The sequence below is a fragment of the Nilaparvata lugens genome, chromosome 2 (assembly GCF_014356525.2).
Source record: "Nilaparvata lugens isolate BPH chromosome 2, ASM1435652v1, whole genome shotgun sequence".
Taxonomy (NCBI): domain Eukaryota; kingdom Metazoa; phylum Arthropoda; class Insecta; order Hemiptera; family Delphacidae; genus Nilaparvata; species Nilaparvata lugens.
This window is the reverse complement of record NC_052505.1, coordinates 65,694,349-65,708,125: the sequence shown is the minus strand read 5'-3', so window position 1 is coordinate 65,708,125 and position 13,777 is coordinate 65,694,349. Positions and strand designations below refer to the sequence as shown.

At 32.4% G+C, this 13,777-nt stretch overlaps 2 protein-coding genes across 3 annotated transcripts in view; one reads left to right on the top strand and one right to left on the bottom strand.

Moving 5' to 3' along the window:
• The window catches only part of LOC111062055 (40S ribosomal protein S24), a 16,063-nt gene extending 9,097 nt beyond the window's left edge, over positions 1–6,966 (top strand). The window contains exons 4-6 of one of the 2 annotated variants that reach the window (XM_022349757.2): positions 1,296–1,412; positions 3,083–3,152; positions 6,837–6,966. In XM_022349757.2, the coding sequence (XP_022205449.1) occupies positions 1,296–1,412; positions 3,083–3,094 (129 nt within the window). In that variant the 3' untranslated portion in view covers positions 3,095–3,152; positions 6,837–6,966. The remainder of the gene's footprint in view (positions 1–1,295; positions 1,413–3,082; positions 3,153–6,836) is intronic. The other variant, XM_022349764.2, reaches the window with a different exon arrangement.
• Positions 6,877–13,777, bottom strand: part of LOC111062164 — a 12,069-nt gene continuing 5,168 nt past the window's right edge. Inside the window, exons 3-6 of the mRNA XM_039420152.1 lie at positions 12,243–12,446; positions 11,717–11,850; positions 11,350–11,464; positions 6,877–7,362 (exon numbers count right to left, since the gene is read on the bottom strand). Coding sequence (XP_039276086.1) covers positions 7,154–7,362; positions 11,350–11,464; positions 11,717–11,850; positions 12,243–12,446 — 662 coding nt within the window. The 3' untranslated portion in view covers positions 6,877–7,153. The remainder of the gene's footprint in view (positions 7,363–11,349; positions 11,465–11,716; positions 11,851–12,242; positions 12,447–13,777) is intronic.

The window sequence follows — 13,777 nt, the reverse complement described above, 5'->3', positions numbered from 1 at the left end:
TATTATTAAAAATATTTATCAATATTATCAAAATAATATTATTGAGGTCAGGTGGAATCGTGTAGAAAGCAATAATAGAACAGCTGTTTTTATCAAATTTCTATCATATGATTTGAATGTGAATTCGCCGTATGAATTAGTATTTCCCATTTTAAATGAAATTTGAATATCAATAATTATTATGAAAAATCTAGAAGGAAAATTGAAATTTTGGCTTCGACGTGCACGAGATTGATATTTTTAGAATCTATGTGCAAAATTTGGAGATTTATACTCTTACCTTATGCTCCTGAACTCTGGAGTAAATGCTCACGTATTTTAAAGATTTTTCATCAGCTGATTCGCCTTTGTGGCCTTAACTTTTTATAGCTCACGTAAGCGCTAAATATGCAAGTATAGACACCGCTTGTGTTTGCGTCGTCTGCTCTGCTCTATCCATGAAATGAATTGAGTTCTAGGTTAGTTGAGTTATGAATTTTGAAATAATTGTGGGAATAAATATCATCTCTATAATAATTTTCAGCATAATCTTATAATCTCAATAGCCTTCTTATAATCGTATATATATAATCATGGTTGAATCTGAAAAGAGTTTTATAGTTTTCAACTATTGGTTGTGATCGTATCTGGTATAGTTTCCTATTACTCGCACGAATTAGTTGAGCCATTTTACTATGAGCAAAAGGTGAAAAGCTGCTCCAGAGTAGACTCACCTTTTTTGAAGCATTTGCTTCAAAATTTGAGCAAATGCTCTAGTTTATTCATACAATTGTGAGCAAAAGCTTTTACTTTTGAGCAAATGCTCAAACTATTTTTTTATGAGCATGAGCAAAAGGTTTTGCTTACGTTTAGGCCTATTCATAGAAAATGAAGCATATGCTCCATATTTTAGAAGTATAAGCAAATGCTCAACTTTATTTATATGGCCCATTGAAGTTATCAATTTAATAAAACATAGGAGTTTAGGGTAAGAGATATGGACACTTCCTAGGTAAACTTCTAGAGAATTTAAGATTCAGCATAAGTATTAGAAGATGATCAGCTCTAAAATTATTCTCCTATTTACTGTTGTTTAAAGTACTTACGACATAGTGATTAACTTAGTAATTAGTAGTAGTTAGTTAGTAATTAACTATTGAAGAAAATGTATTGGATATTCTTAGTTGTATTCACTTTCTTGGTAAGGGCTACTCGTATTTATGTAAAAATTGATATGGACATGACACGAATTATTTGGAAAAAAATTAAGAAATAGAAGAAGTAAGTGTTTCTCATATTTGTTTTATATTTTGCAGCATGGTCTCTACAAGAAGGAGAAACAGACAAGGAAACAGCGTAAGGAACGTAAGAACAGAATGAAGAAAGTCAGAGGCACCAAGAAGTCGAAAGTGGGTGCAGCGGCCGGCAAGAAGGTGAATAACTAATTCGCTTTCTTTATTTTTCAATTCAAATTATAAGTATTATGTACTATAGTGAGGCCCACGTTATAATGGCAGTGTAGGATTGACAATACTGTTGCTGTCCTTTTCCATCATACAACAAAACAGTTAGCACTATCTCTCTCTAGCTTTGCGATGTTGTCTGTTTTCCAGAATATTTTATTTTTGACAGTGACTGTACAATGGTAGACAAAGAATTCTCAGCCGCCTTTTTTTTCTTCATTCTATCAAAATACTTTAGTAGGCTACAAAAGTCGTATAATTGATTTAAAATGTATTTTTGAAACAATTAAATAATTTTTAGACATTACCGTATGATAAACACGAAATAAAATACCTGAAATGACATTTTAAAAGTAGATAACTAACCATCCTATGTTCTTATAGACTTCATCCATGCTTCAGTTAGCCTACACGTATAGGTTAGTGTGGGTTAGACCTACTCGTATCGGTATAAATAATATTGAAAGGTTATTTCAGTATTATTTCCATTAAAATTACTTATTTTCAATAGGATTTATATTTTTCTCTTATTTTTAAAAGAAATTGTAATAGAATACCTACCAAATAACTTAATTTGATAATAAATTAATTACTTTATGAAGGAAATTATAATTATTACTAGATCAAATTTAATGGGATGAATTGAGTAACAGCTGTGTACACTCAGTGGCAAAATGGAGAGACTTGGCAACGTTTTTCTCCTCTCTTTCTTCACTGCCATTATAACGTGGACCTCACTATAGTCTATTTGCAACACTCGTTCAAGAAAATTTTATTTTAATGTAAAATATTCATTTTTACGATTTCACGACTAAAAGCCGTATTCATATTATTGAACAATTTTAGGAACTGGTTCAAAATATGTCTTAATGAACCAATCAGAACGATTCAAGTAGTTGGTTTAACTTTTTTGATTGGCTCCTGTTGTGTTTTTTCAACCAAAGCGTGCATCGCCAAGATAGTTCTTGGCATCATTTATAAACACGTTCCTTAGGACATATGAGCTATCTGCTTTGGCTTTTATGAAATGCTAAATTCGTAATTTGAAATCTATAGAATCCAATTTGAACTATAGAGTTACAGGAGTCGTCGTTCAAATCAGGGATTCTCAACTTTTTTGCTCTACGTCCACCTTAGAATTCTACATTTTTCCTCACGAAGAGGAAAATTAGACCGCCAATGGTTGTTCTTTGGCGCCCCACTAGTGGTCGAGACTGGTTTCTGATTGTAACACAAGCCCAAGGTTCCTATTATATTCAAGCAGAACATTTTTTCTCGACTTATTTAACAACATTTCAAAATAGTTTATTCATGTTTATTTTTTCTCAACTTTATGGATTTAAGCTTTCAATTTTTACATTGATCAATTTCTATTAGACATTTGAAGTAGTTTTGTATGCTACTGAATTCATGCTTTTATAAGGCCGTATTGTGATTATCATCGCAATTGTAAATACCCCTTGATTTTAATGACTGTTTTTTAATGATTAAGAACAAATTTAAATTGATACACACTCTGATTTGATTTAGTGCTGTCTTTGTTATTGGGACCTGGTCTCAGATGTGTATCATTTGAGATTTGTGGATACTCTGAAATAATGTTAGTGATGTAAATTTTTGTTACTCTTGAAACTTTTCAGGCAAAGAAGTGAGCACAAGTTTGCTTCTTTTTTCTCCAAATTAATGATTCTGGAACATCTAATGGTTTTGGTAGGGAAATTGGTTACATTAGGAATGGTTTTTGTTGCGACTGGTTTTCTGTTTTGAATATGATAATTTTTCTAATAATTGATATTGATCGCAAGTACAGTGCATGTTGTGATTTCATTAGTAATATTCACCCATTTATTTTTTCACTAAGCTACCAGTTTGTCGCTGCAATAGCAATATCATTGCAAAAATAATAATTGAAACATTTCCTGGCGTTTTATCTAATATGTCTTTTTCCTAACTTGAAATATTTCAAATTAACAATAAAACTAATTTTAACACCAATAATAATACTTAATACTATGATTAACTTCAACATCTTTATTGCGTTGTGTTTTGAAACTATTAATAAATATATAAGGCGTGTAGTACTTAATAGCTTGAATGGAAGCTATCAGTCAATTCTACATTATCATTTTCGTACTGGGTATTGGATGGACTATAATTTTCGTTCTATCATGGATATTTTAACAAATATATATTTAAATGTTCTTGCCTAGTTGGAGAATCAGAAAAGTTGTCTAAAGTTCAACAAGATTTTTAATGTTTATGTTAATTGAAACAAAAATAATTGAAACATTTCCTGGCGTTTTATCTAATATAATGTCTGTTTGAGATAAAATATGTTCAACTGGATGAGTCTTTTTCCTAACTTGAAATATTTCAAATTAACAAAAAACTAATTTTAACACCAATAATAATACTTGATACTATCATTAACTTCAACATCTTGATTGCGTTGTGTTTTGAAACTATTAATTAATATACAGGGTGTCCCACCAAGGTTGTAACAGCCGTTGACCACAGATTCTTCACAACATTTCTGACAAAAAATGTTCAGTAAACTTTTTTCCTATCGACCTTAGTTTTCGAGATATATCGATTTTTTGATATTTTCAGAATATGCCTACATTCGGTCATTAAATAATCAATAACTCGAAAACTACTGGTCGAATTTCAATTTCAAGGGTATTGTTGGAAAGAGAAGAACATTTCAAACAAGATTAATTTAATTTTATCTGTTGTTAGATATTTTGTAGTTTTTTATTAGGGCTTAAACTTGAAAAAATGCTATTCTTCAAATTCAAAGTCAAATTTCAAACCGATTTTTATCCGGGTAATTATAGTAGTTTCAATATTTCAAAAACTTCTCAATTTCATAAGCTTTTGAATGAGTATAAATTCAAAAAGGAAAGTTTCATGATAAAGTGTTCAAAACTGCTAATATCTGGAAAGAACATCTTCAAAATGAGGAAATTCACAAACAGCAAGCATCAAGTGGTGATCCTAAAGGGGTGGAATTACCTGATTCATCTCTGACAATATTCACAAGTTTCAATCAACATTCTACAATGATATGACTTTTTCAATAACTTGCATTATTTCCTGTACCATAAATCCTGAATAAAATAACAAGAAGTGTATGTTTCAACCTATTTTCACGTTTTTAAGATTGACAGATGTCAAGATGGTAAGGGTCTAGGATCAGTTTCAAGGTATGAGAGGCCCGTCTTAATTTCTGAAGCTTTTGAGAATCTTATTCAACAGAATAAGATTCAGCAGAATCCTCGATCCAACATCCGGCGGGCAGCTGGGATGTTGGATGTTTCAAGAATAGTTCAAAGAATATCGAAGAAGAATAACTTTCGACCATTTTCATGATACCCAGTTCAAGAGTTGAATGAACCTGATACTGTTTCAAGGATGCAGTTTTGCCGTTGGATCTTAGCACAAGATTGTGTTTCAAACATTTTATTGACAGATCACAGATAAAAGTACGTTCACAAGAACTGGTGCTGTAAATTTCCACAATACACATACATGGACCTTTCGTTTTCCCTGCAAGAATAAATGGTGAAGTTTATATGGACTTTCTGGTCAATGAGCTTCAGGAATTGATGGAAGACGTGCCTCTCAATTTGAGGCAGAATGTGTGGCTCTAGTTGGTTGGCTGCCTCCCTCATTATGCTAGAAACGTCCGTAGGTCCGTGGGTGGCTTGATAAAAATTATGCTGGGCGGTGGATTGGCCGAGGTGGACCCGTAAGTTTGCCACCACGGTCACCTGATCTTACTCCAATAGACTTCTACTTTTGGGGGGTTGTGAAAAGTAAAGTTTACAGAGAACCTGTAGAGACCAGGGAGGAACTGATTCTCAGAATTCGATTGACGTTTAAAGTAATGAAGACACGGCCCAACGAAGTGAGACGGGCAACTCAAAGCTTGATGAAACGCAGCAGAAGTTGTATAAACACAAATGGAGGTTATTTTGAATTCCAGAAAGCAGTGAATGTAACTTGATTACCATCTGAATGATTGCCATCAGTTTTTTTTAATTCTGTCATCTTTGAATTATTATTCTATGAATAAATTTTGTTGGATCTTGTAAAATTGTATGATTAATATTTTATATAGGATTTAGGCTATGTGCTACAGAAAATAATGCAATATATCAGGAATAATATAATTTTATAATTATATAATAATATAATCAGGAATAATATAATTTTTTAATTATATAATTTTTATTTTAGGATCACCACTTGATGCATACTGTTTGTGAATTTCCTCATTTTGAAGGTGTTCATTCCAGATATTAGCAGTTTTGAACACTTTATCATGGAACTTACCTTCTCGAATTCATACTCATTCGAAAGCTTATGAAATTGAGAAGTTTTTGAAATATTGAAACCACTATAATCACCCGGATAAAAATCGAGAAAAATCTGTTTGAGATTTGACTTTGAATTTGAAGAATAGCATTTTTTCAAGTTTAAGACCCAATAAAAAACTACAAAATACCTAACAATAAAAAACTACAAAATACCAAACAACAGATAAAATTAAATTAATCTTATTTGAAATGTTTTTTCTTTCCATCAATACCCTTGAAATTGAAATTCGATCAGTAGTTTTCGAGTTATTGAGTATTTAATGACCGGAAGTAGGCATATTCTGAAAATATCGAAAAATCGATATATCTCGAAAACTAAGGTAGATAAGAAAAAAGTTAACCGAACATTTTTTGTCAGAAATGTCGAGTAAAATCTATGGTCAACGGCTGTTACAACCTTGGTGGGACACCCTATATTAGGCGTGTAGTACTTAATAGCTTAAATGGAAGATATCAGTCAATTCTACATGATCATTTTCGTACTGGGTATTGGATGGACTATAATTTCCGTTCTCTCATGGATATTTTAACAAATATATATTTAAATGTTCTTGCCTAGTTGGAGAATCAGAAAAGTTGTCTAAAGTTCAACAAGATTTTTATTGTTTATGTTTAATATTATAAAAATGCCTAACATGTAATATAATATTGAACTATATTTTTTCCTTTGAATTGATCTATTTGAAGCGTTGAGTTTAGGTTATATAAATCGGGCAGTTTTAGTATTTTTTTTATTCATATCGTTATGATTTTTATTTTAATTCATATTATTGAGCTTTCTTACTCATCTACAGTTCTTGTAAAATCACGCTACTTGTCTTGTATTTTCAACTCTTGAAATTCCCGAGCATCATAAATAATTATGTTCCATTTTTTAGCAAAACAATGATACGCTTCCACATGAACATGTTATAAAATGAATAACTGTATACTTATTTAGTTATTTAATAAATAACTGTATACCCATTTATTTATTTATTTTTGTTCTAACTTTTCTTATTTTGTTTTTCAGTAATCGTGTGTTGGAGAAGAGTGACTGTCGGCTCCAGCTGAATAATATTTTATTGTTATTTTTCACAATGGACTCTTATCCAGTTGGGTTGTACAGTTGTTTGTTCTTTATAATAAAAACTTAAACTTCACTTGTTTATTATTTCTAGAACAATATAGATTTACACTAAGGATCTATCGATAAATGACATTCTTCTAAAGCAAGAGCAAGTTTTATTTTATCTATTAATTACACCACTAGATAGATTCAAATCAATCCTTCACATATAGGCTACCTTTGCCTTATCAGTATTTAGGGTAAGTTAAATAAATATCCGTCTAAGATTTGATACGAGCGCCGGGAAATCGTCTGAGAAAGTTAGTGTTGACAGTCTCAGCGTCGGGCTCAGTGGCTGAATTTGCTTCAGTGGTAGTCGGCGCTAGAGGCGATCTGTTGAACAGCTGATCCAGGCCGAATATTCGGCCCAAAATGTTGAAAATGTTCAAATGAGACACCCAGCCGTTGCGTCTTATGTCTTCGCTATTGCCTGTAATCGATTATTCAATACATTGTCAATAACTATTCATTATCAAAGAATACAAATTTGAAACTGTAAATAAGTTTATTTAAATTGGCACTGAGCTCAATATGAATAACAACCAGTAAAGTAATTAGAGAATTGAAGAGCGTAAGACTGGCTACTAACGGGAAGAACATGCATAATACTCAGCTGTCATACATTGTTGTGTCATCACAGCAAAACACTTGAAGCAAAAGCTTTTGAGGTTAGGGTTTTGTTTATTTTTTCTTCGCAGCTCTATTAAATAGAGCTTAAATTATTTTTCTAATCATTTTCTATCAAATTTTGAGGTCAAGTTATTTTTTTAACTAGTAGTTCTGCGAACAGTAGACCTCGCTCATGAATACATCTTTTAATCTAATGAGAAGTACCTATATTGTGAAGATTTAGCCATGTCATCTATCATTTTCTCTATTGAAAGTGCTAGAGACACTGTTTCCAGGGACACTAGACTTATCAAGGAGTACCTTTATATCAAATACATACCTTTTAAATGAAAAATACCAAGAAATTGTCAAAAAACCACAGATTTATTGATACTCAGAGACAGGTTTCGGTCATTATCAGAGATTGACAATGGTGTAATTACCGAAACCGTTATAGGCTATTTCTAAGAGTATCAATAAATCTGTGTTTTTGACAATTTCTTGGTCTTTTTAATTTAATGTTAATAATTACCACAATATCAACTTCTCAAAAAAATTTACCTCTATACCTTTACAAATTTTTCTCTACAACTGCAGTATTGGACTCCAATACAATTAAGATTTTTTTAATAATTTATCCAATTAATTTGTTAAATTAATTTAATAATAATGAGATGATTCAATTCAATTATTCTATCTAATCATGATAATTTATTTTATAATATAATTAGAATAAGAAACAACACTATTAGTATTATCTGCAAAAAAACCTGGCAGGAACGAGAATTGAACCTGGGTCCCGCAATGTGACAGACCACGGTCTAACCGAATCGACCACCATGTGCTCCTAACATTTGATGCGAAAAAGTATGAGAATGAATTGCTGTATCTTCAAAGACACATCCTTTCTGGATTGAGGTTAGTTCGCGGTTTTTTTAAATATTACAAAAAACCAGAGGTTTTATAAAAAATCGTTACACATTCGTTTCTGCACCTTGTTTCAAAGAACTTGCATACCAAATTTCATCCAAATCGGACAATAACGCGGTACAAACAGACAAAAGCCGATCGAGTCGAAACTAAGACCTCAGCTTCGCTTCGGTCAATTATTTTCTATCAAATTTTGAGATTAGATTATTTTTCTAGAATTTGTAATTTTCCAGTGGTTTATTTATTGTTATTGGTTGTATATTTTATGTAAGAAGCCTCTTGCTGATGTACATGTGCATGATAAACAAATATGTATTACATGCATGCTCTACCGTTACTGGTCAGCGTAACAGAGCCAACCTCCTACAACAACAGAAACTTGATGAAATTTACACTCATATCACGAGAAACCAATATAAAAATATACCGTAAAATGGGGTGAATAGCAACAGTTTTGTATGTTTCCATGTTAATAACTGAAGAATACTGATAGTTAAAAATGTTTCTATCATGATTAAAGTTTAATCTTGTGCTGTAGATTCAATATCAGCATCAATAATTGAGAAATAAAATATCAGTTATTAAAAAAACATGAAAAACATGCCTGTTGCTGTTCACCTGCCAGTTGGTGTGAATAGCAACACCGTATGTCTTACCTTGATAATATGCATTCTGTTGCTTTAAAACCATTTATGGGGTGAATAGAAACAATATTTCGCTTTATAGAAATATTTATCTTTAATTATTTTGATTAATCTGATAAGATTGGACAACTTTCAACAATTGTCTCTTCTTCTGCAGCACTCAGCACTGTTTGCCCTCCTTTTGGTTTAATTGTTTCTTTATTTTTAATTTTTTTATGATATTTATACAACACAGTATGGTCCAAATTAAATTTTTTCCCCACTTCTCTGTAGCTTTTGCCTTGCTCGATGTCTTTGATTGCAGCTAACATCACATTTTCATCATATTTTTTGCACAGTTTCGTTCCAGGAACAGGTTTATACACTCGGGGCATTTTAAAAACCCCAACTATCACAATTTGATTTTAAAATAACATAAATAAAATAGTAAACAGTTGTCGAAATACTAAATGAAAGCAGACGGAATCGGTTGACAACATAACCTAAATTGGCACTGTTGTTCAAAAGTTGCTGTTGCTATTCACCCCATTCGACGATTCCAAAGAGGTTGTATCAGAGAAAAAAATATAATTAATTGTAGAATTGAGATATTTTCAAGATTAAAAAACGTGTTTTTGCGTAAAAAATGCAGTTTAAAAAGAAAAATTCCATTGATATTGATATTTCATACACTTTTTTGGTACATGTGAAGTTTTGGAGCATAAATTTTTTTATATAAAATCATAGTCACCTTGTTTATTTTTTTATTCCTTATGTTGGCCACTCTGGATAGCAAAACTTGTTTGAAAATAGCGCCAAGATACTATAGTGACTTCTCAATATAAAAAGAACTGATATTAGATACGCATGTGCAAAAAGGAACGGATTGAAAGTTTTTCCCCAGTTTTGTTGCTATTCACCTGCCTGTTGCTATTCACCTCATCTTACGGTACGATCATTCTAGAACACACTGGCTACAGTACGTTGAAGATGATCTGACTTGCTTATGTGTGAGGAACTGAAAGAGATTGGCAAGTCAGATCGATTACTGGTGGCAAATTGTTGAGGAGGCCTAGGTCCACATAGGGCTGTAGCACTTCGTAAGAAAAAATAATTATTTATCAGTTATTCAATATTATATAATTTGTGATATATTTTTATCTTTATTTGTATAAAACATTCTCAAGTGTGTCAAATCAACCGCCGAAACAATTGAAATAGGGAAGAAGCTTTTTTTTGGAAACAATCAATTCATTTATTTCACCAACAAACATAATACAAAATAACAAAGTCAGATTTAAAAATCTGGTGTGGCGCACTCGCACAACTTTCCTAATTAAAAAATTATTCACCTGACGCTAGTGTTCACGCGCATCACAAGTTCAAAGATGTGAACCAGCTGGTGATAGGACAATAACGCTGGAGATACACGAGATCTGCTATCTCTTCTTAGTGAATGATTTAATAGAATCAACAGTTGCAATCCGTTTGTAATTGAATAATCACATTTTCTCAAATTTCGAGCTTATTTCTATTTCAGGTGAAAATGTTACTGAACATTAATTGTAGAGATTTTCATGCTCAATCTTTTCCACTGAATTTTTGTTTGAATTTTTTGTTTAAATTGTATCTGAAGCCTGATAATTGGGAATCTAAAATCAAACTTTGCATAGATGGTTCGGAGCTCCTTGAATTTTTACAGATATGGGACTAGTGGCAGTTGATAGAGCTTATCAATGACTATTTAAGGTTTAAAATTGTTGGAGCCGTTTTCGAGAAAATCGCGAAAAACCCTGTCTTTGACAACATTTTAGCCGCCATCTTGAATTTGATCGAATTTGTTCGTGTCGGATCCTTATAGTGTAAGGACCTTAAGTTCCAAATTTCAAGTCATTGCGTTAATTGATAGATGAGATATCGTGTACACAGACACACATACACTCATTCACACACACATACAGACCGATACCCAAAAACAACTGTTTTGGACTCAGGGGACCTTGCAAAACGTCTAGAAATTTGGAAATTGGGGTGGCAACCTTAATTTCGGAATGCAATACTTTCCTTACATAGGTAATAGGGCAAGGATAGTAAAAGTGGATAACCCTAGGCATAAGCCCGATTGGGCTTTTAACAGCGTCAAAAGAGCACGGTACCATATAAGAGCATCTGAATAAAAAAAATTAATTTTATTATCAGCCAACCAAGAGCACGAGACAACATAATTATTATCTCTTCCTGAGATATTTTCTTACCAAAAACTCTGTCAAGAACGGCCTGAACAATCTCCCATTTCTCAGCTGGAGTGGCATTTGAATGTGAAAAATTTTCTTTGTCAACTCTGGAACGTCTCAATCTCAGATACTTTTTCTGATAAAAGGAAAGAATCATGTAGAATATTATTTCATAGGTACTTATCCAGAATTTAACTTATAATATTGAAACATTTACTTTTAAACTTGAGTATACTAATTACTATACAATCATACCGTAAATCTTTCGTAAAATAATATTCAATAAGTACCTATTTATATTGATTTATACAAAGTAATATTAAATGTATCAGTAAGTGAATGGAGATTACTATTATTGCTCAAAATACTGATTGAAATGAGGACTTACATCATCAGGAATTCGATTATTGTCAAATTCAGGTATATTTTGTGTCCGCAAATTTATAAATTCCACTTGTTTTTCAAAAGGAGTGTCCAGAACAATTATTTTCCTTCCGAATGGCTGGTCAAGTATCAAGTTGCCTGTAGAGACGTTAGTACAATAATCAGGAAACACTGTATAATAAAAATCCGTTAAAATTCAATATAGTTTCAGAGCTTTTATTTTCAATCTACTGTATTCTGCAAATAATCAGTAGACAGATATGTGGGAAAAATCATGCAAATGGCTAATAAAAGTAAACAGATGTGGGGGGGGGCGAATTAAGGATTACAAGACAGACTATAGCTCTCATCACAACAATGGAGAGTGTGCAGAATTCAATTAATTTGAGTCCACTAGCATGAAGACTCACCAAAATCCAATAAAATTTACAAGCCTAGTGGCCCGAATGTTGCTAACTACAGACTGTCCACTAGCTTTGGAATTTATTATACGGTAATGCTCATCTATGTAATTATTGTAGAGTTATTACCCAATTGGAACGTCCATTTTCCATCAAGTTTTGAAGTAAATGACCAATCAGTTATTTGGCAAAGAGAAACCGTCCAATTAAATTCGTTTAATATTTCATTTCCGCTATAAGCCCACTCTAGAGTTGAATTATGGAGTTGCCATATAATGCTAGCCACGAGAACTTTATCAGAAGTTCTTAGAACTGCGCTGCCCTGGAGTTTTTCTGAAACAAAATATAATATAGGCTATTGATTGACGGTGCTACTACTAATTAAATTGGACATTGGACCGATTAGTACGTCATGTAATATTGTAATATAATTTATAAATTAAAAGGACTCAATTCAGATTTTAGAATAAGTCATGAAACCATGGCGTAGCCTACTCAGTTTGTAAATCACTCTATTTACTACAAGGTGCCATCTTTTATAGGAGGTAGGAAGCATAGAAGCTTACTTGAATATAGAACAAGATTCAGTGCAGTCATAAAAAGGTATCACCAATGATACAGTAAGCATAATTTTTATTTCAGTGTTTTTCCAAAGGTATTGACAAGGATTTTTCAAATTTTGAAAACACTTGGATAAAAATAAGATTGTACAATTGATAAAATTGAGTACTGTAGGCGTATTCTACGGTACTACTCGTTCAAGGTACCGGTAGTAGGTAAACACTTGAACATAACGACTAGTAAGATTACTTTATCTTACTTTAACTGTTGATTCTATTAAATCATTCACTAAGAAGAGATAGCAGACCTCGTATGTCTCCAGCGTTATTGTCCTGTCACCAGCTGGCTCAGATCTTTGTTGATAAGTAGACTTGAGATGCACGTGAACACTAGCGTCAGGTGATCAATTTTCATAACGGCAAGGAAAGATGTGTGAGTGCGCCACACCAGATTTTTACTTTCCTTGCCCTATTGCCATAGGTAAGGAAAGTATTGCTTTCCGAAAAAAATTAAGGTACCCTAATTTCTAAATTTCTATACGTTTCAAGGTCCCCTGAGTCCTAAAAAGTGATTTTTGGGTATTGGTCTGTGTGTGTGTGTGTGTGTGTGTATGAGTGTATGTGCGTCTGTGTTCATGATATCTCATCTCCCAATTAACGGAATAACTTGAAATTTGGAACTTAAGGTCCTTACACTATAAGGATCCGACATGAACAATTTCGATCAAATGCGATCAAATTCAAGGAGCTCCGCCCCATCTATGCAAAGTTTGATTTTAGATTCCCAATTATCAGGCTTCAGATACAATTCAAACTAAAAATTCCAAGTGGAAAATATTGCGCATGAAAATCTCTACAATTAATGTTCAGTAACATTTTCACCTAAAATTTAAAATAACCTCGAAATTCGAGAAAATGTTATTATTTCAATTACAAACTGATTGCAACTGTTGATTCTATTAAATCAATCAATCATTGAAGAGATAGCAGACTTCGTGTGTCTCCAGCGTTATCGTCCTTTGGATCTTTGAATAGTCGACTTGAGATGCAAGTGTACACTAGCGTCAGGTGATAAATTTTCATAACGGCAAGGAAAGTTGTGTG